This window comes from Scomber scombrus, chromosome 18 (assembly GCF_963691925.1).
Source record: "Scomber scombrus chromosome 18, fScoSco1.1, whole genome shotgun sequence".
NCBI classification, from domain to species: domain Eukaryota; kingdom Metazoa; phylum Chordata; class Actinopteri; order Scombriformes; family Scombridae; genus Scomber; species Scomber scombrus.
In genome coordinates, this window is record NC_084987.1 from 27,606,821 (window position 1) to 27,630,933 (window position 24,113).

A 24,113-nucleotide genomic window follows, 5' to 3' on the forward strand; every position below is an offset into this window, starting at 1 on the left:
AGCCTGACAATTGAACAGTCAGTGTGAACATGTTAAAGGCTGCCAAACATCAGTATCACTAATCTGCTTTCATATCACGCTGACTGATGTTTGTTACCAGAGACTAGCACTTGATCAGTTAATCAGAAAATGATTCACCGTTGTAGAGGTCAAAAACACAGCCTGATAAATCTCCAAGATCAACAATTTCCCTCAGTTTTCATCCAGAAAAATAACATCAGGTGTGTTGGAGGTCAGGAGAGACATGGAACCATCCTGGCATCACATGGGTACACATAGACCCGGGCAATAAATCAATATTATACTGATATCGTGATATTTTTTAGATATGATCTTAGATTTTGAATATCATAATATGGTGATATGGAATAAGTGTCTTTTCCTTCTTTTAAAGGCTGCATTACAGTAACAATTTGATTTTCTGAGTTTAACAAACTGTTCTATTATCTGTCTTTATCAACTTAGTCATTATATCCACATTACTGAGGATTATTTATCATAAATCTCATTTCGTAAATATTTCCTGAAAGCATTGATAGTCATCCCTACAATATGGTCAAAATATCGATATCGAGGTATTAGGTCAAAAATATTGATATTTGATTCTGCCCATATAGCCTAGTCCTAGGTACACATGATGCACTTGATTACAGCTGTTGGTAACAGCAGCAACTTAATCAATAATATGATCATGCTGTGAAGTATGGTGCCCTTTGTAATATCTGCCACAGATTCTAGGAGTTGATCAGAATCAGAATGCAATACAACGTGGATGGTGATTTCTAGGGCTCCATAAACCAGATTGTGCTTTGTCGACAACAGCTGTCATCTGGCTTTCACAGTAAAGCAAAGACACTCATGCAGGCACACACTGCCTTTCCAGAATGAAAAAGGAAAACACTAGAACGATATGTCATCCCAGAGACCAGGTGGCTATCATGTGAGTGTTCCCATTGGTCCAAATGTAAGCTTGCCACAGTGGAGAGCTTTGCTGAGTGGCAAAGAAGAGACTGACCTGTCTGTGCCGCTCTGTGATTGGCCAAAACACAGCAGGGTGGCTGGTTTGAATCAGTGAAAGAACATTTTAGCAAAGGAATGTTGGCTCACACACACACACACACACACACACACACACACACACACACACACACACACACACACACACACACACACACACACACACACACACACACACACACACACACACACACACACACAAAGGTCTTTCCTGCACTCTGTGATCACCTATACTGTTTTAAAACAGCCAAACTCATGATAGTTATTTTCATTTGCATATATTTCTGTTAAGTATGAAATCCAATCACATTTTGTAAATATTACAAGCTATGTTGACCTAGAGTCCTTCGGTAATTCAGGGTGGCTCAACAGTGCATATACAATCTATGCAGTATTAGCACCTTTTTTTTCTTTTTTTGGGTGAAAATCAAGGTATGTTAGTCTGATTACACTTGAAATTATGTAATGGCAGGAAATAATGTTGGCCTTGTACTGAGGAAACCTGGGATTTATGAATGGAGTCTGGCTGGATGCGTGTTTAGATCCTATGATTGGTGGAGAACTACCGCATGTTGACCCGGGAGGGTTTAAACATAGATGCTGTGCACAGCTGGTGGGATCCACCAGAAAAGAAGAAGAGAAAATGTGAACATAGCTTGGTTGTGGTGGTTGATTGCCATGCACTGTGGCTTGTGCCTGTAGCACGTATTGTAACGTTGGGATTATGACCAGCAGTCATATTAAGCTGCTGCAGCTGCAGATAAAATCATCAAAATCTAAATAAATGAAATACAGGTTAAGGACAGCAGCTGTGCACAGATTTTAAAATAAGTGATGCCACAATCCGGTTACAACCACAACACGTATATTACCCCAAAATGTAACACAGCATGAAGCATACATACGTGTTTATATGTTTACATATTTATACTAACGGTTTTGTTTTGTTTTATTGTTTTTTGTTATGTGTATTTTGTCTGATGGTGTCATGATCATAAAACACTGATTTTATCTGCAGAAGTATCTTGGTATGGCTGCTGGTCAACAGCCCAGTAAGAATAGCTAAGTTTGCTATCTGACAAGACACATAACAATGTAAGTGAGAACAACTAACAGTAGAGTTAAAACACAGTTTAGGTGATCACCAGCCAGCTGCCAGAGCAGTTGTTGAAGGATGGCCAGATTTGGTCCACTGACCCAAATCATGCAACAGGCTTCAATCCTTTCAACCTGCAGTGCAGAACTTTTACACATAAGGGTCAATGACGTATAAGGATTTATTTAAAAATAATAAATATGGGAATATCTATTGCAGTAATTCAAACATTAAGAAAGGTTGAGTACACATAAATACATATTAAAATAGTAAATTAGGTGTTTTATGTGTTTTTCCATCTCGATGAATTAGAACTGACCTTAAAAAAGTCATGTGGTGCGACCGTGATCTATCTTAAAATAAATGAATTTAAGTGTTTCGAAACAAATTATTTGCATGTCCTTTAAGTTTTTGTAAATAATAATCTCATATTTATGTTCTATAATGTCACAGTTGCCTTCTTAAATGTATGTAAGACTTATTTTTCCTGTAAATTGCTTAAAAATGATTGAAAAAATTTAAAAATACAATTCAGTTAAGCATACTGTATCAGTGGTTAATATTAAAACTGATATTTTACTCTGAATTTAATACAGTTATTGGTTTTATTGGTCGCACCACATGATATTTTGTCACTTTAAATAACAGAAAAATTACTAATAACTTGTGGTTTTTGAAAAGTTAAGTGATTTCATATAAAGGAAAGGTACTACATATATATGGTATTTTTTAAAATCAATTTAAACCTTTTTCTAACTGAAAAAAATGCAGTTAGACTGAACATGTCATAGGCACGTCATTGACCCATAAATGAACATCTGTTACAGTCACACAATGCTTACTAAAACCTATCATTACCAAATCAATCTCTCTGCAGCTCAGTACAGTAAAATCAGTCCAGCAGTGTCTGGTTTCACATTGCTACACTGGCTGGATGAATGCATACTGAGCATGCTCTGTGTGGGTAGAGCATGAGTACTAGAGACTTCTGCCAGCTAAGTGATTCACTTCCAATTAGCATCCTGCTAACCTGACTGAGGATAAAATAACTTAATCATACAGCTCCTCTACACTTTCTAAATGTAGTGAAACAAATCATTATGCTCAAAACTATTTATTCATGGTTTTGAAATGGTAGCAATTATTTTGAATGACTTCTTACTGACTATTAAAGGCAACAGATGTTAAATTGTCCAGTTTAAAGGTGGGCAAAATGATGCCACAATGTACATGAAGTCACTGGATTCTGGAACAAATGAAAAGGATAAAGATGTATTTTGTCTAACCAAGTGCAACTAATACTAACAAAAACTATTAAAATCATTTGCTTTGCAGTAATCAAGTAATCTGCTGACAGTCATTTTATTTTTTTCACTTTACTTTCATGATACATGTATGATATGTAGCACTGACACTGCCTTGCTTCCAGCTGGTTACCTGAAGCTGCTGCTCCGTGTACCATTGTTATTATAGTTCATGAAAACTAAGACTAAAACTAAGACTAAAACTAAGACTAAAACTAGACCAAAACTAGCAGTGAAATTATAATTTCATTAACTGAATTAAAAAAAACAACTATAGTTTAAAAACTAAAAAACTAAAAGAAAAACTACTACGAACAAAACAGAATTGCATATAAAATATTGTAATACTAAGCTCTGCTGTGGGTTGAGCATCGTTAATGGCTAAAGAATAAAATAATACAATATGGTACCTTAATAAACCATATTTAGTGTCATGCTTTCTTTCATCTTTTTCAGCTTCTACAAATCAAGGCTTTCCTCATAATACCTGAAAAACTACAACTAAATACAAACTAAACTAAAACTAGTCAATTCCTAAAAATAAAAATAAAAAAAATAACTAAAACTAAACTGAAATTTAAAAAAAAAAAAAAAAAAAAAAAAAAAAAAACTAATGCAAATTACAAAACACCAATAACCCTGGCGTGCACACTGAAATCATGACGGTAAAAAGAAAGTCATTTTATCTCCATGAGAATAGTCGTCCCCTTGAAGCTGATGACAAACTGCCAAAAAGGAGCCAATGAGATGCAGCGAAACAACAAGTATTTTATATCAAATTCAGTGAATAGCAAAGTGGTCTGTTTTACTACTTTATATTCATGGAATAAATATAAAAATGTCAATTATATGGTAATCTGCATAAAAAGAAAAAGAAAAAATGGCTATAATAATAATAATTATTATAATACAGTTTCCACTGTATCACTGAGCTAAAACTATTTTCCTGTTTAGAACTGAAGTCAACAAGAATCATGGTATTACTGTGTAGTATAATTCATTCTACCGTATGCTGTTTAATAGTAAGGAGACATCCAACATAGAGCTGGAATTTGAAACACAGTATTGGTCAGAAAGAAATACTAATAAAGGTTTTTCTCCTGTGGTTCAGCCTCACTGGTGACACAGCAGCCTGCTGACTGTGTTCTACTCTGCAGTAAGACACTAAACTACACTTTTAACCCTCACGCTATGTTCTGGGTCAATTTTGACCTGGTCTAAGAATCTCCTGTACATTTTGGGCCACTTTAGGAAAACTCATCAAATTTGAGGTTATAAGACATTCGTAGTGTTTTTACATCTGTTAAATGTCTAAATGGATCACATTTGACCCAAACAGCATGTAAACTACAATTCCAAAATCACCTTTCAGAAACTAGTCCTTCACATGTATCACTGCCTGCTTTGATTGCTGTTCTTATTATCACTCCATGATAATCACATTCATGCAAACTCATCCAAAAATTGTGCAATACGTTAGCACGATGATGTAACTGTGATAAAGCAGACACACTGTTAATGCAATAATCTAGATTCTAAATGATAATAATAAAATATGTCAAGTGTGTGTGTGTGTGTGTGTGTGTGTGTGTGTGACACTCACCAACCACCATAATGTTGAACTCAAAGCCAGCCTTCATGGTCTTGCGCCTCATCTGGTCCAACACGGCTTCGATGCCTACGTAGCCAAACAGGTCGCTGCCCTGGATCAAGCTCATCTGCAGGCCTGGTGCTGACTGACACACCTCCATCTTCAACTCTGCCTCCAACAGCAACTCTTTTTTTATCTCTCCTTCCTCCATTCCTTTCTCCGTCGCTTTCTCCTCCATCTCTGTACGGACCTCCACACAGTTCTCCTCTTTTTCTTTCGTGGAATTTGGGGTATCGCTGCTGGCTGGTTGTCCCTCGCTATTGCCTTCCTCTACTTGCTCTTCTCCCATGATGCCTCTGTCTTTCTCCTCTCGCTCCTCCATCAGGGTGAGCGGGTCCGTGTCCAGCTCTCCAGCAGTTTCTGTGGGTGAAGAAACAGATGCAGATCAGAGGAGAGTTCAGCTTATTGAGAACTGATTTGGCTTTCAGGAGATTGATATTGTTGGATTGAAGCAGCTGATATTGGTATCAGTGGTTATCAATGTTTTCAATTTAACAGCTGAAAATAAACTCTTCATCTATGGTGGACTAACAATGTCATTAAGATAATTCTACATTTTTAAGCTGTACACAATCAGAAATGTCCACAACAGACTGTGGTTTTAGGGGAATTATTTTTTGGTGAACAACAGTGTGTTGTAGTAGCTGTGCATGGTGTCATCACAGTGAGGTCGCCATATTCCATATCATGGTGCCTGTCCAGAGACCAAAACCAAACTGTGCTGACTGACTGCATTTGGCAACATACATTAAAGCAGAGAGTACACACGGAAGCACTGTGAGGATGGATCAACTGTTCATCATTCCAGCAGTGAGCTGGACAATTCAACTCATTTAGAAATCTTGGCTTACGTGAGATGAAACAAATCTGACACACTGTTTTCATCAGTGAGCTTTAAAGTGAGTTTGTCACTTTGGACACAGCCAGTCTAACTGTTTCCCCCTGCTTCCAGTCTTTATGCTAAGCTAGGCTAATCATGTTCTGGCTCTGTACTGAACATACACAAGACTGAGATTTATCTTCTCATCTCACACTCACACAAACACCATCAGCTATCAAACACTACACACTTTTATGTTACAAACAAAACATGGTGCTGAAATGTTCTTTTTAAACATGTGGTCATGTGCAGTCTTAAATAGAGCACATGATCAAATGTAATTAGTTAAATGTAAACCAACTATATATATATATGCACTAATGTATTGGTAGTATTACTGTTAGTATATATTGTAGTGTATAATATAACATTATAGAACTACACATGGTTCCACAAAGCTAACAAAAGCATGTTCACACACAAACATACACACTTATCAAGACTTAACTGGCCACTTAAGTCTTTCCCCTCTCTTATGTGTGTGTGTGTGTGTGTGTGTGTGTGTGTGTGTGTGTGTGTGTGTGTGTGTGTGTGTGTGTGTGTGTGTGTGTGTGTAGTCTGGTCGGTGCTGTAAGAGGATTGGATGGCACTGACAATCCCCCTGAGAACTTGAAGCCGTGTGTGTGTGTGTGTGTGTGCGCATGTGTGTGTGTACTTACAAACACTCTTAACCATGACACAGACGTCTACATGACTGAAGCATGTTAGTGTGTATATGCACAAACATGATTTTTTAGACTATTTTGCAAGTTAGTGAACAGTTCACAATATTCAAAAACTCAAAAAAACATTGTCAATCAAATAATGATAGAAATGGTCACCAACAACATAAAAGCTTTCACTTGTGAAAGGCATAAAGTCTGCATGACTCAACAAGCTGTACCATTTTACAGGGCTCTCAAAACGTACTCTCATGACACACACACACACACACACACACACACACACACACACACACACACACACACACACACACACACACACACACACACACACACACACACACACACACACAGACAGAGAGAGAAAGAGAGCGAGAGGGAGAGAGGTGGTTAGTTAGTGTTAGTCCACATGATTTAATCAGCTATAAATATCCAACCGTACAACCATTGGAACAGAACTAATCCTCATGAGTCAGGACAGAGAAGGCCAGGGGAAGGGACACAGACAAGCATCATTGAGCCTTACATTCACAAGTATTTTACTTTTTAAAAAATACGATGAATAAAGCAGAAGTGGGACTATATTTGCTGAAATATAGTTTAATTGAGTTTAAACACATCCAAAAATGATATATGTTATATTATATAACAGATTCCTCTTATAGCTGTTTTTTTTTCAATATAAGGTTCAGTCAAGCTTGCATGTCTGTTAGTTACAGTGTTATAGATGATTTTTAGATAGTTCAGGTATTATGTGCACAGGAAACATCATCTCAGGCAGGATTTTAGTGCTATTGCAGTTAACAATTAAAGGGGGACACAACTGATTTTATACATGAAGTAGGAATGTGCAATATGGCAAAAATATCATTTGAAGATATTTTTCAGGCAGGATCACAATACATGATCTCATCATGATTCTCTTTCATGTTGGTTTTTAAGACTATTTTGCAAGTTAGTGAACAGTTCACAATATTCAAAACTCAAAAAACATTGTCAATCAAATAATGATAGAAATTCTCACCAACAACATAAACGCTTTAACTTGTGAAAGGCATAAAGACAAAGTCTCCTGTGGCTCTGGAGGAGCTTCGTCAGATCATGAAAAAATAAAGATAAAGATAAAGATACATTTATTGATCCCACAGTGGGGAAAAATTCATCGTTACAGCAGCTCATAAAGATACGGACAAGACAAAAAATCATTAAAAAAACATGTATACCAATAATAAAATGAAACTAAACAACTCATCACGTCATCAGGGTTAACTCAGCTTGGACAACACAATTCTAACAGAAAACCTGTATTACAAACTGAAGGCATGGAGTTTCAGATACGTAATGTAGACCAGGCAGGGAGGAGCGAAAAAAAGAACGCACTCGGTTGCATTATGGGAAATGTAGGATCCAGTGTTTTTGGTGCTAAGCTCACTGCTCTGCTGCTTTTATTTTGGACATTCTTTTTACAAACCTGCCTCATGTGAGTCTTTCAACTTTATAGCCATGCTTAACCATTGGAGTAGCACTTTAAATGGACATGTATCATACACTTAGAGACTTTTAAGAGACTGACATTTTATGAGACATGTATTTTTGTTTATCCTAGGAGTGTACTGATGAATTCTCATAAAGGAATTCTTACTGCGGTTTATACTGTAAATATTAAAAATGCATCTAGAAAAGGTAAGGTAATATTCTGAACAAATACTATGTTTATCTAATATAAATAAACCGTTTCCATTATATAGCTTAGTTTTACTCATTTCCTAATGTGTTATGTACTTTAAACATAATCATATCATGAAAAAGATAACAGTCTTCTGGGCACATCTTTGGCTTATGTGATGTAATGTGATCAGCAGCTGGCTCAATGTAGAAACATGGACACTAAAGTAGAAAGAATACAGAAGGGACATAGAGACTTGAAGACAGGGAGTCCAGAGTCCAGTCCTTACACACTCTGGAGATGTATGTGAAAAGCAAACAGTGTGTCGGACCCTAGAAGAGGGAGATAGATAGAAACTCAGGCAGTGTTTACACAGCGGAGCAAAAAAGAAAAAAAAGTATATACCTTTACTAAAGTAAAAGTACAATAACTCCCATAAAAACTGCTCAAGTAAAAATATGAATATGAAGCAGACCACATATCTTCAGAAGTCAAGTTTATGCAAGCCCAAGTCCAGTTTCACATCTTTGAGATAAAGTCTACTGTGCATCAGGTTGTAATAGTTATGGTGCAATATGGTTATTTTATGGAATGTACTTTTCTTTTTGTTTGTTTATCTCCATGAACGTATTGATAAGATCACTTTAAAATACTTGCTAGCTGCATAGCCTACTATTATTGTTTGTATCTGTTGTTATCAGCTGTTGTCATAGCCAACCAAACCACTTGATTTTAATGAAGGGTGCTGCATATGATTTGCCTTCTCCAATAGCACAGGCAATATGATTGTTTATAAAGCATCTGTGAACATAAATACAACAGAAAAAATGATTGTGGCAATGACACAGAAGTAGCCCATTGTTGAATGAAGTAGGATAAAGCTATATAGAGAGGGATCCACCCCTGTTAGCTCTCCTCCTATGCTTCTCAAAAAATATTAATTCTTGAATGAACAACAACAAAGCCAAGATCTGTTTCACTGGCGACAATCTATTTAATGAATTCAATGAAAGTGAATTAGAGAAAAGAAAAGAATTTCCATGAAAAAAAAGCTATACTCCGTACAACAAGAGGATTCTGTTAATATATCAGAACCAATCCAGTGATCACTTGAATTAGATTAGTTGTTGGACTGATCAACACATGCTGCCACTTCCTGTATCCGTTGTTTCAAATTAAAAACCCAGTGTTTCAAACAGCTATGAACCAGGTTTTTGACTTAGTCTTGTTTCTATATAGCTCCACTTTTTCAGTCTGGTTTAGATTTACACATTAAAGTGGAGACTGAAGTCCTATTCCATGTTTTTCTTGCTGTTTCTTGAACCATTCAAAGCTGCAATGATCCAATTTCCTCAAAGGTATTAACAACAGTGAAAGTTTAAAAAGTTGTGGATGGTGACAAAGCAACATTTCTATCCCATACAGCACAGTCACAGAGGGGGGGAAATGTTGCTAACTTCACTATGTAACATGTTCTACCCTGTTCTCTTTACTAACTAAATGTCATCATCTGACAAAGAGTCAGTTCACCCACAGCACCAGCAGCACCAGCCTCGCCCACTCTGTTCTTTAGAGGTGCTAATGATCTCATGAATATCTAAATATCAACCTGGGGGGTTAAAAGAGGGGGGAGGTCATCAGCCATTACATTTATAAAACATTTGGGCTGGGGGAGTGATTGTTAACAATTACCATACTGATTGCATTTGCCAAATGGTGCAAAGACACAGTGGTCCAGTATGTGGTCTGTCATCATGTGATCAGCAGGGTGATGTGATGTGATGTGATACTTTACTTACCGGTTATACATAGTGTTGATCACATTAGGACAATGCTGTGACTCTGATAGAGAAGTGGTCTCTATTCAGAAACATGAATTGAAGGTTTTACATCGTTTAAAAACTCTGAGTAACATGGAAGAGACTCTATTGCCCCATTACATCACATCATTCTGTTTCTGTGTGAATGCTGCTTTGGTCAGACTGCCTGCTATGGCATGCCCAAGCCAAGCTGAACTCTGCCATGCGTGAGATGAAATGAATTGAACAAATGGGTATAACAGTGCACTCTTTCAGCCAGCCGCTCCTTAAAGACATTGAGGTGTTGGACTTCGCTGTACACATGAAAAGTGACCAAAGTCTGATCAAAGAACAGAGAGATCCTATAAAATGAGCCTTAAACACATATCCCAGGCATGCCCTAGGCAAACCATTAGGAGTGCATGCATGGTTTTGGTCTCTTTTGAAAGGTAACAGAGAATCTACTGTGCTTCAGGTTACTGTGCATCACAAGTTTGAACACAATGAAGTAAAAGTTTTTTTATTTGTGCCTGAATATTTTTTGCAAACAGATACCTGCAAATGACCTTGTCCAAATGTAAATTTGATAACAATACCACATAAAATAAATATTTTACATGTAATTTAGAGACTCCAAATGAGCCTTTCTCCAGTTACTATGAAGCAGGGGTCATTCCTGAAACTACACTTTGTGCATATCAAAGAGAACAAACAAGTGATATGGTGTAAACGAAGTTTATATAATAAGAAATTCAATATTCATAATGTCCTTGTTGTGGCCATGTAGAACCCTGTAAAAGTGCATATGGTCATTTTCGGAATACAGCGTACCAGTCATATGCACAACCTTTTCCAACTGACTCATTACACGACAGAAGAGGGGCAGTTCACTTCCTTTCAATGTGGACTCTTGTTGGCTATTTTAGGCCTTTGACAGGAAATGGAAGCTCAAGTGAGATCAAGTGAGGGGTTAATTGAAAGTTTAGAGTGCAATCAACATTTTGATGCCAAGATATTGCTAATATTTACCTGCTAACTTGAGTTGACAATTAGGCTTGTCTGCCAGTTCATTTGAAGCAGCAGTCTGTGGGTATGTATTGATGGAGTCATGTGTTTTGGGCTAAATATTTTACTGGATTGGATCGACTGGACCTTTGCCAATTCTTTTTCTATTTCCATCTATTTTTCTGCTTTTCACATCTCTATTGACTAGTTATGCTGAGGATGTTGATCTTATTATGAGGGAAGCTTATTTTACTTTATTTATATATTTAATCTTGTTGTTTTTTGTCGTTATTTAAAAAGTCGTATACTGTTCTTTAACCCTGGCATATATGAATTTGTGGTGTCTTGTAAGCCCATGTGGGCTGGACATATTTATATGCATGACACCATAATAAAATCTCAATCAATCAATCTCAATCATGTAACAAGATCGTTTTTTGTCAGAGTTTCATCGATTGGTAGAGTAATGTGAGACTTTTTTGTAATTCTGTAATTGCCTATTTGTTTTTTGGTGGTTAAACAGAGGTGTTGATTGTACCTGCTGTTGTGAATGTATCTTGAAATGATTTGCATAAATCAAATCAAAAGAGCTTTCCAAAGATATGTCGTATGAGTACACAGTGAAAGATAGGAGTTGTGTACATAGCACAGTTTGTGTATTTAACAGTCCTCAGAGGTTAAATCCCACTTGTGTTATTGTCCAGCTGTCCTTCAGAAACTTCTACAAATCATCAGATGTGGCAAAGAACTTTCTAGATGCTGTCAGATAATTGAACAGGCAATCTGTTTGAAGCAGACTCTGGACTATGACATGCCCAAATCAAACCCAGCTCACTCAACTCCTGTCAATGACAGAGCATGACATCTTAGAGGTAAACCCAGACTATCACAACTCATTTCCCCCAAAGCATTTTAGTCCTGTTTAGCTTGACCTGACTCTCATTATGAACATCTGACACATGATGAATCATGATTAATAACAGCATAAGTGGAGTTCTGAGGAGGTGCAGCATTGCATGAAAACCTAAAGAGACTAGAGTTTGATACAAAGATGAAGTCAGACAAGATCAGAACTTGTCTGAACAGCCAGACAGATGCTCAAACTGATTCATTTTTCAGTGAACCTGCTCATGTATGAAGCATGGATCTACATGTCTAAAGTATTGAAGGCCATGGCTTGGAGTGAGGTTCCTTACTTCATCTGAACTCAAGCTGCACAACTACATTAAGTCCAGTATCTCTGTAATCAGCTGTTATAACCAGCAGTTCATAAACGTACCAGGGCTTGCACTCTGACAACAGACTTCCTCTTGCACATGAGTAGGCAGGAACCACATGCACATTTATCCATTTTAAGAGTTGCACAAGACAAACTGTGAAATTGCTTAGTGTTGACTTGAAATGTGTTTTACAGTTAGCTAGTACACATCATAAATCCTCTGACAGCTGACAGTTGATTGTTTAAGAAACAGTTCATTTTCAGAGAAAATCCTAATAGTCCCCATTGTGATCAGTAGAGAATATTGGCTTATAACTGAGTGCTTCACAATGAGTAAAACACCATGTAATCAATGTCAGCTCCTACTTTTGCAGTGATGCTAACATGTGACAGTGTTCAGTATTCTTTCTCAAAGTGAGACTACTTTGACCCAAATAAAGATGAAAACCACACTGCTGATTTTATCTCTTTAGAGTCGTGAAGTTGTTGAACTGTTTATCTTACAGAAGCTTGACATTTAATATGGTTTATTTCAACTTACAGTAGATCTCATGTTTTTGCTTTGGCTATCGTGTCTTTTAAATTTAACACTATTGTACTCCCCAGTTTAGTTACTGATATCTGTGGACTTGATGACCTCACTACAACTTAGTTAGACTAGGCAACAGACACAGAGACCATCGACAGGTTGTAATCATCTCTAAAAAACTGTATTTGGTGGGGTAAACTGAAAGGGAGCACACCTGCACTGATGTTAATTTACTCATTACACAAAAAAAAACTGTGCACACAATAACAGTATGTAGGATTGCTGCTTTTCCTTTTCTTAAATTGTAGTTAACTGAATATCGTTTTGTCATCTTTTAAGTCCTGTGTCAAACGTCCATATTAGTGTTGATCATATTTAGTAACCCTCATTCTGTTTTACTTGACTAAAGTTTGGATATTTTAGTCTTATCTTAGCCAAAGAAAACCAAAACTACTTCAGTTTTAGTCAATGAAAAACTGTTGATATTAAGTCTTTGTCAGTCATCAGATAAGATTCAACTTTCAGCTTAACCCTAACCCTAACCCTTCCAAACACCAGCTTAAGGAACATGGAACATGTTCTGATTTATTTCAAACAAACATGATTCAACAACTGTGGCCCAAAACTCTTTAAACTGTTATAAACAATGAGAGCTGAACAGACAACTAAATGTCTTGAAACCAATTTTTTGGTCCCAAATAGATACCTCAATAAATCTGAGGTCAGTGTTAACAATACCAGAACAAAAATTGTGCCCCATGGATGTAATAATGACATAAGGTTACCAAATGGCTGTCTAGCAAGGTACTTCACATGGCATTAATATTAAAGGTTAAACAAAGAAACGTAATGTTATACACAGTTGTTTACACAGGCCAAGTAATGGCTTCTGTTTCACTCATGCTATATAAACTTAAACATGACCTGAAGTCTATTTCTCTCTGTTTTATGAGTGTTACTCCAGTCAGTGTATTTGAGCTCTGAGTGCTTCTAAAACATGGCTGAACTACACTGAACAGTTCACCTGAACTCCTCCAGTGTAGAAACACACACTCACTGCTGCTGCTAACATGCTAACATGCTGCTCAGGCTACCACTGCTCTGAGTCTGGAACATGTTTTATCTCCTCTGTTATGTCAATTGAAATAAAGAGTTTTACTTTTTAAACTGCATTTTAGTTTTTGGTTTTTTTCGATCAACGTATTGCATGTTGATCATTGTCTCATCTTAGTTGTGCAAGAAAAGGTGGTTGGAAAACATATTTAGTCAAGTTTTTGTTAACGAAATGAACATCAGGTCGAACAAAACAAGACATTTGATAACATTTGACTTTAGGCTCTTGGAAGTTGAGATGGGCATTTTTTAAAACTTTTTTCTAGTGTTTTATAGACCAAACTATTACTTGACTAAAGCATCTGCAAATTAATCAATAATAAAAATAAACTGTTAACTGCAAGCTGATCATTTATATTACAGACTATGTTAAGTAAAAATACCTTAATAAATAAAACCTTATGCTTGATAGATAGTACAGAAATGAAAGAATACAATCTTAATAGTATAGAGAATATCAGTATTTTCATATGTTACAAAGAGCTGAATATGGAAGTGTTTGAAGCAGGTATTCATACAGATACTACAAGTGTTCAGACTGTCCAAAAGGGTTTTAAAACCTGTCAACACACCAGAAGTTACAGCACTTACTGAGTCTTGCAAGCCACAGTGCACTTCACTTTCAAGCTACTTTAAGGATCCGTTTGAATCAACAGTCTGTAAGAATCCAGCCAAGGCCTAACAACCCCCTCCCTTCTCTCAACCCCCATTCTGACCGCCAAAGTGGACCAGTCCTGTCAGCTTTTATTGTTAGCCCATGAGACTGAGTGTATCCCACTGATATCCATGGGGGATGCGAGAAACAAAAAGAATATTCCTACCTTCTTTCATTCACAAAACCCACTCGTGTGATGCCCTGGTTGGCAGTGAGGGGCTCTCTGAAAACACCAGAACAGAAGAACTCTCTCTGCTGTTTTTAAACTCCTGTTTGTACAAAGTTTGTCCGCTGCAACAGTGATGGTCCTGCACTCCTTTCAGTATGTCTTTCCCTCTCTGACCGCCTCTCTCCCTTTCTCACTCTCTCTCTCTCTCTCTGGTTCTCCCTGATCAGCAGGAGTGTGAGGAGTGTAGAGAGGGGGCGAGAGACAGAAAGAGACATGAAGAGAGAGAGAGAGAGAGAGAGAGAGAGGGAGGGAGAGGGAGGGAGGGGACGTTGGTGGCTAAAAGCAGCACCAAGATCCATTCACATGCAAATGGACCAAGGAGCTTCCACTAATCCCTGGGAAGAGAAGGACTACGCCTCCCCTTCTCCTCCCTCTGCTCCGTCAGAATCATTTACCCTGCAGTGGCTGAGCTGTCAGTCAGTGTGGATGGAGGTGCAGGGTTGCAGCCACCATACTAATGTACTAATGGCTCTGTAACTGACCTATAAAACCAGTTAAAGAGACTTAACATTTTCACTCTCTATATTCACTGCTTCTTCTCTCTCTTTATAGTTATCTCTTCAGAATTTTGCTTGCAAACCCTCAAACATTTTCAGTTTTGGTTTAATAGAATGTACAAATGTAAATCTGAGTGTACAGTTATTACTGTACATTTTCCCCTGGGTTTCCCCTCTGTTCTAACCATGCAGTTGGTGGAGAATGTTGGGCCTGCAGACAAAATGACTGTAACTTCTACTGAATGCTTTTCCAAAATAAATCAGTGTAAATCTATGTTTGAATGAACATATTACATGTGAAATATTGTAATATTGTAGATCCTAAAAAGACACTAAAATTGGACATCAAATAAATATAAAGCAGTATGGGACAGTAATGTTACATTTTTTTCAATTAAATTTGTAATTTATTAATGCATCAGTCTATTTATGGCTGTGCCTGTTATTTATTTGATTCAGTGTTTTTACATCAGGTTTTTTAAATTCGGTTTCTATGCTGAGCCAGTGGCAACGAAATGTCATTCCACTTTGTACCTGTCTGGTATATATGCGGAATGACAATAAAAGGAAATCTATCTAATCTAATCTATCTATAATGTAAATATCAATGTGTTATTGCTAAATTGCTGTAAATGCCTCTATACACAGCTGCAACAGTACACTTCGAAATGGTTCAGTATGCAAATGTAGCTTCCTGTTTAGTCAACAGTCACAGTGATCAGTCAACACTGTGGATGACAGATTTAGCTTCTGCTGATCCTGCTGCTATCAGCCGACAGACATTAATCCCATAAGTGCAACGCAAATAAACAAAGCGTCAAATATGTCGTTTGTGGTTCCTCCAGAACGTTCTGGAGTTTCTTAGGATGCTCTCAACCTTCTTAGTTCAAAGGTTGCTTTTGATAGGCATCTCTTAGGCTTTAAAAGGTTAAGAAGATGGAGTGATTTTACAATAGATGCTTTTGGGAGACGCTACCTGATCATGATCACACGTGTGGTAGTTCAGTCAGTGGTCAGAGTTGATGTGAGCATTTAACAAGCCGAAATGAACTAAACACTGAGACAGACATGGTGGTCAGGTCATGTGACATGGTTTGTGCAGTAGTGGAGAGAGGCTTTGCCATGGATGGGCCTCAGTGCAGTTCTTGTGAAGTTGGGGTTACTTTAATGTTGAATCATTATTTTTGAGTGTGACTTATTCCAATAGAAAGATGAGAAAAGAGATGGACATGTGTTTTAGTCATGGGACAGAGTAACACAGAAATGTGAAAGTGACAAGTCAGAGAGGTAAAAAAGGGAAATGTGAAATGAAAATTATTTCCGTAATTTTCACATCAGCTACTGCAAAGCTACAGTCTTAAAAGTGTTTTCAGGTTGTAGTTATGCAGATCATTTCCAGTTAATCTGGTGAGTTGTAAAAGCAATGTCATACATTGCAGGATCATTCTAATAGGACAAATGTTTCCACCTCATTATGTTGTTTCCAACCTTGCCTAAGCGATGCATATTTCCAGCTAATTTCCCCAACAAACGGTCTCATGTCTCATCTGATTACTCATCACTAAGCCTTAACAACCAAAGGTTCTCATTTTCCAGATAGACAGACAGACAATAATTAAGCAGGCGGTTGCAAACTGCTCAAACAGCACTTTGTGAATGTCTGTTACATGCTGTTACAGTAACAAGTTGTTATTGCAGTTATTGTGTAACTTGAGATTCTGCAGCAACCAAGAATCTTAAGATGATTTATCATTGTGCTACATTTTTTGGAAGATCACACCTCCACCATGTTCTTTGATGACTTTGATCTTGTGAACATGCTGAGATAAATATTCCAAACTAAACTTTTTTTTTTTAAAGTATAAACACTATATATATAAAGTTTGTACCCTTTCATTCAGTTTGCTAACATCATGTACACAGTGCTGTGTTGTAAACTCCATTTATACACAGTCTGGAAGGTAAAGGTGGAAATCCTCACCACCGCGTTTAAATATAGATCAGAAGCAGCATCATTGTAAACATGTGGTCATAAATGATCCATTTACAGTTTTTATGGCATGTTTTATTGTATGTTCACTGGTGTGTCATCTAGGCATGAGTGTTACAAACCAGCTCAGGTTATATTTGCTGGTCCATGTTATGTACTTGTCCCTTAAAACAATTAACAACATTATCATCATACATCTTTACCCATGTTTAAATATGTTAAAATCAGTTTTTACAGAACAATGTTATTGCTTTTAACAAGTGGCATGAATCTATATGTGCCACGAGTCTTTTTAGCTACTGATCCCTCTGTGTGGTGTTCATTTGTTTTGTTTTGGTATGTTTTTTTGTGAATTTTTTTGTCCTTGTACGCACTTTAACATGACATTAACTTATAAGAATAGAATAGAAACAGTTTGGTTGTACAATATATACAAGCACAGACTGGCCAGCAGCTCAGTTGAGTTTACAGGGTTGCTCTTCTCTTTTTAATGAGTTGGTGTTGGTGTTAACAAGCTATTATTATAAGTATATTCATTTTATATTCCTTTAACTGCAACATAGAACTCAAACTCAAAAGTTGGCTTTATGTGCAAAAACTCAAAGCGTATTTAATTACAAATGAGGTAGAAGGTGTAAAAATCACAGACATATGTGTTCTGGACAGGATTCAAATCACTGATCCAGAGTATGTAATATTAACATCAGACTACTACCTTTAGATTGTTTTCAGGTCCTGTGCAATAAGTAGCTATAGACAGCTGATCTGCACACGCCCTTACATCTCACATAATATAAATCATCTTTACAGTAGAATAATAAAAACTAACTATCTTCAGTAACCAAAGCATTCAGCAACTACTACCATGAAACCTCAATTACCATGAATTAATGCATACAGAAAATACCTCATTAGATGATCAATATTTGACAGTAAAAGTATTAAAAAGTTAAAAAGTTCTAAAATCATTGTGTTCACAGTACAGCTGTACGATGTATATACTGTATCACCCTGTGCTAAGATGCCAACATGCTCACAGCTGCATGCAAACTAGTTTTCACATGTTCAGATCTGAAGTGCCAAACAGAGATATTTTCATCACAGAGCAACAAGTGCCAAACCAACCGGCATAAAGCAGCACATGAAAAGAAAGCGGCTCATATAACAGAGACCACTGTGGTCTAGTTAAAAGCAGCTCAAAGAGGCTAAAAACAGGAAGGGAAGAGCAGTTCTTTACCTGGTGTGGAGACACAGCAGTCAGCAGTGACACACATATACAACTAGGCAGGATGTCATATCGCTGCCTGTGTGTGTGTGTGTGTGTGTGTGTGGAGGGGAGTGGCACTGTGTGTGTAAGTGTGTATGTGTCAGCGAGTGACACATTTCCTGGCCTGTGGGGGAATCTGTTTCCTGGTTAGATCTTCTGCTAACTGTACAACTCTGTCTCAACAACAACACACTGATTGATTATCCAATGACAATATTTCTGAATATGATGTATTCTATGACAGTTATGGAGTCACTTTGTGCCACGGTGACCACGCAGCAGCTGAAAATGACTAGTATGGGAAACAATCAAATTCAGTTAAATTCAGCAAATGAATACCAACAAAACCTCTTCATCTTCCTCCATTTATTCTTCACAATCTATTTTCTGGCTTCCTGGGAGCAGTATTCTCCTTTTTGGTCTGATTTAATCTCCAACAAAAAATATAAGTAGTGTACAGAGTGTGTAGACTGAAAAAGCTAAACAGACCTAAAAAAGAGATTCAAAAGCTCAGTAGAACTGAGGGTGAAGGCAGCGTTAGTGACAATTCTTAGTGGATTCATCTCTATGGGTGACACAATTAACATTAAATATTGAGATGATCCATTTTCTTTACTGAGAAATATTGATAAGTGCATCTTCAAAGTTTAAATCCTTCAGATTTCAATCCTTGTTGATTTGGCGCCACCTGTGTTTACTGGTGGTAACTGCAGATCTTAGAGTTCCATTCCAAATGATGTAGTCATTGACTGCTGGGGGCAGCAAACATACACTGAACTGTTACTCTGTCAGAAATGCAACAGATGAAGAACTGCTGGTGTATTTGTCTTCAAAGCAGCCAAGCAAACAGCTGGCAGAGCGGACACACACACACACACACACACACACACACACACACACACACACACACACACACACACACACACACACACACACACAGTCAACAAGATTTTTTGACAAAGTAATTCTAAATATATGATCTAATGTTGTCTTCTGCATGATGTGAAATGTGACCATGCATTCATGTCCTGCATCATATATGTACATTCATCATTTCATGTAAATCTCTTATGCATGTGAGGGTAATCTGAATCTCCCACAGCAAAGGCAGAACCTGCCACTAACAAAGAAAGTGTAGTTGCCCTCCTGGATAAACCATGACCTGGATGACTGATAATCTTCACAGACATATTGTTATTTATTATTACTAAACACACTGAATGCTTGCTGAAAAGTCAAAAATGGGGTGTGAAAATCCTCATGACTTTAATCAGATTTTCAAACAAATCATGTATTGGGGAAATCCGATTATTGCCAGCTTTTATTGGCTTGGCATTACGTTGATCTTGTTATCAACAGTAATCTGATTGTAGTGTACATGCTCTTTAGACGCTAACAGTAGCTCTAGCAGCAGCTCCATGGAACACAGAGACTTTAAGTGTGAGTGTAACTTTTGCTGAGTAGTGGACACGATTAAGGTATAATTGTAAATGCTAAAACATAGTGTAATGTTAATTAAAGTAGAGATCAGTAAATTGTTGAATTGATTTAGTATTGTCAGTCATACAACAATGTAAAGTTTGCAAAAACCACAAGCTGCAGGTAATACAAGACAAGAACCCTTTAAAGGCAAAACCTCTGAATGTATTTTTTCCCATGCATTTTTTAAACATGTACTTAGTCTTGTTTTAATATTCTTTACATGTTGAAAACTTTACAACTATTTGTCTGTTTTTTCATCAAATATGGCTCATAGTACTACCATTTAGCATTTTTCCCCCTTCTTTTTCTTTTTTCTTATTTGTATTTATATATTATTTTGTTTGCACCCATATGTACACCTGCATTAAGTGGGTCTGACACATCATGTGACAGGTGACCATGGCCTTTTGTGGATTTAAAATGACAATTTTCTAGTTGATTTTTACTCTGAACAAGAGCATTGAGCTGGAAACGTCACGCTGCTCGTGTTTCTTTCATGTTGAGATCTCTGTAATGTGTCCATCACAGAGCTCATGGTGCACAGAGGGGAGGAGAAGCACAGACAGGTGGGAGGTTCATTTAAATGAAGCAGAGCAAAGCCAGTTGCTGGTATTTTGTTGGAAATCGGGTCCTAAACTTTAAGAATAGATTACTTAGAACTACATGTATGTCTAGTGAAATTTGAATCCACTGACACGACAGTGATTTTATCAACAAGAGCAAAGTAAATACTTGCAGCAGCAATAACAGAATACTGCTTCAAATATTCATAAATGATTTTATGAATGATCAAACATTCCCCAATCGGTCTGCATTTAAATCTGCATGTGATCAAATCAGTAATGTCACTAAATCAGTCTGCATTGATCTATAAATGAATATGACTGATTCATATCTGATGTCCACAGCTGCTTATACTGCGTGAAAAGGTTCTTCAGTTATTTAAATCCCTGCAGCTTCTGATAAGCACCATGGTGTTTATCTTCATTAAATCACCTGAACAATGTTTTTCTCACTTATCTCTCTCCGTGTCTCTTTGACTTTCTTTCCTCAGCACTGCTGCTGCCTCTGCTGCAGTGATGAATATGAACACATATCCAGCGTTCAGACTGCTGGACCTTTTTCTTCCAATAAATGACACAGTGTTGACTGAAGGCCCTCTCTGCTGGCTAACCGAACACTGAGAGGTGACAACATTCCTAAATCACCCACATTATACGATTCCCAGACACTTCACATTCCCATCCCACTCCTTCAGCCCACACCACAGATACAGTATACAGCTGCACCATGAACTTCCCATGGATGATCACATGTGTTCTACCAAACACAGTCACACCTACCACATATTCTGTGTCAAAATGTAGATACTCACAGTCATTGAATAACATTGAATACATATCTGGATATTTATGCTTTTAGTTTGTTATGAGAACTTTGCTATGAGAATGTTTAATAGTCACTGCTACTGACGAAAGTTTTGTTTGAACAAACTGAATTCATGTTTTTAAAAAGGGAAGACAAAATAAGCTCAGGCTTCAGTCTTCACCTTTTATTCGGTCAAAAAAAACAAAAGAGAATAAAAGAGAGATTAAATAATTTGTAAAAGAAATGTAAAGGGATGAAGAAAGAATGATGCTATATTAATGGTTTTGTTTATATATATTATCACTTTTTCTCTTATCTTTGTTTTGTTTGTTTTATTTGTTTGCATGAACATCTGTTCAAGAAATGATTGTGAATTTATTTTCTAAATGATCGGAAAAATAATTTCATCTCATAATGTGATGACCCACACATGCATGTTTGATAAATATAAAAAAGAGGAACCTTAGATTCAAGTCAAGTTACACTAGCTTTAATTATAATTGTGTTCCACCACAATATATAGTTGAAGGACCATTTGTTGCAGTACTGTGTTGAGCCACTAGTAGTACTGCTCTCTAGATTACAGATGTGTGCTGTCACAGTCTCTCCTGTGTAAATCTTACTCTTTTCATTAGTTTTTCATTAATGACAATATTAAATAATTGTATAACCCTAACACACACACACACACACATACACGTACACACACACACACACACACAGGTTTGATGACAGTCACAGACAGGTTAGTAGAGGAATGTAAAGTGTGTGACTCCTAGCGAGTCTTAACATGCAAACACAAAAAGAAGTTGAACACCACTGAAACTTAATTCACATGTGCTCACTGTCACCAAATCAGTGTGTATGAGGAACAATCATCAGTAGAACACATGCATACAGTTCATTTCAGGTTCTCTCTGTCTGTTCTGTTAGTTAGCAGAATAAATGAGGAACACTGAACAGATTCAAACAGCAAGCACATATCTGTGTTTATGAGCCATATGAATCTGCCACCAACACTATTTTAGCATTCTTTCTACTATGATCAATTCTGCCAATTGACTCTATTGACATGTTTTCATAGTTCATACCTGTATAAATCCTTCATTTTCCAAAAACCTTATTATAGCAGGTAGGTAAAATAAAGACTGCCTCCACTAACACAGGCAAGCTCAGACCCCTGCACTAAAAAGTTCCAGGGTTCAGAGGATTCAAGCTTTCTTTGAACACAGCAGGTTTACATCCAGATGCAAATGTAAAACGTTTCAGCTTTTCTGTCTACTGTAGGGAGACTAGTATCAACAGTGCCAGTGCTTCCCCCAAGTGGTGAAAAAGTACACCTGCACACTCTCCCTCTGTCCAACACACACACTAACACACACACACGCACACACACACACACACACACACACACACACACACACACACACACACACACACACACACACACACACACACACACACACACACACACACACACACACACACACACACACACACACACACACACACACACACACACACACACTTCTTTTCTTCATTTTCTGTCATATGTTACAATGTCAGATGTTCATATTAAATGTTGCCAAAGTGTCAAATGATTACTTCACGTATGTATATAAGTAATCCTTGTGATCAAACAGCACCGGCTTCTGACTGCTCTGAATTCTCCATTTTCAACGTTTTTTTCTACTTTCAGACACATTTCTTTATATGGTCACCTAAGGTAAGGTAAAGTAAACTTTAATGATCCCCCTAGGGAGAAATTAAAAATGGACACAACAGTAGTCTTGTTATGGTGAAGTGATAAACAATTAAATTAAATTAAATACTATATACAATAAACAATCTCTAAAATAATCTGCTGTAGCATGTCTGTCAGCTGCTCCACTCTGCTAACATTATGGTGTTTCTGTGGCTGCATTAGTTCTAACTGATCTGCTCAACAAATAGCTCCAAACATCTCCAGATCTTGTTGTGTCAACTGGTTTTTAACATTGGCTCTAAGAGACGATAGATAAAGAGAAATAAAATCTCATTTCCTGTAAACTGTTCTGTAAAAGCTTTTAGATTTTAATTTGAAGCAGCGAAAGCAGGAAATGTTGGTTTTGCATCTGCAGTAACTTAACGATTGATACAGCTGAAATCAATCAGCGAACAGTAAAATAAGGTATAAGATATCTGAATGTACAAACAGGAATTCAGAAAGAATGAGCATAATATTTTCCAACCAGAAGTCCTGCTGTAATCTTTGTTGCTGTAAACGTTTGTGCTGTCCACCCGCATATCTCAGATCAGATTCCAGCTCCGACAAGTTCAGATGTATTTGAGAAGTTTATATTTTGAGTAAAGAATGAAAACAAGAGGCAAGATATGACTACAGTAGTTTGTTTGTGTTGGCTCCAGAGTCTTCTCACCGGGCTGGGGGAAGACTCCTGAGGCTGGCCAATCAGAACAGAGCGGGCTTTTGGGGATGGGGTTCTCTGTTTCAGAGAAAGGCTAAGCTAAGGAGCTGCATAAAAGGCCAGTATAGGATAAAATAAAGAGTTTTTGGAACTGTGAATCATGCAAAGCTACTCTAGTGAAGTCCAAAAATAAAAAAATATAGAGCTTTAAATGAGCATAATAGGTCTCCTTTAAAATCACGTCTTGCCTTTAGAAGTTATGAGGTCCACCCAAAATGT

General features: G+C 37.2%; 1 protein-coding gene across 3 annotated transcripts in view; it reads right to left on the reverse strand.

The window, feature by feature from the left end:
- septin12 (septin 12) overlaps window positions 1-24,113 on the reverse strand; it is a 61,903-nt gene that overhangs the window by 20,536 nt on the left and 17,254 nt on the right. The window contains exons 1-2 of one of the 3 annotated variants that reach the window (XM_062438540.1): window positions 18,550-18,561; window positions 5,021-5,428 (exon numbers count right to left, since the gene is read on the reverse strand). In XM_062438540.1, coding sequence (XP_062294524.1) covers window positions 5,021-5,390 — 370 coding nt within the window. In that variant the 5' untranslated portion in view covers window positions 5,391-5,428; window positions 18,550-18,561. Of the gene's footprint in view, window positions 1-5,020; window positions 5,429-14,762; window positions 14,838-18,549; window positions 18,562-24,113 lie in introns of those variants that run through there. The other 2 variants (XM_062438537.1, XM_062438538.1) reach the window with 2 other exon arrangements.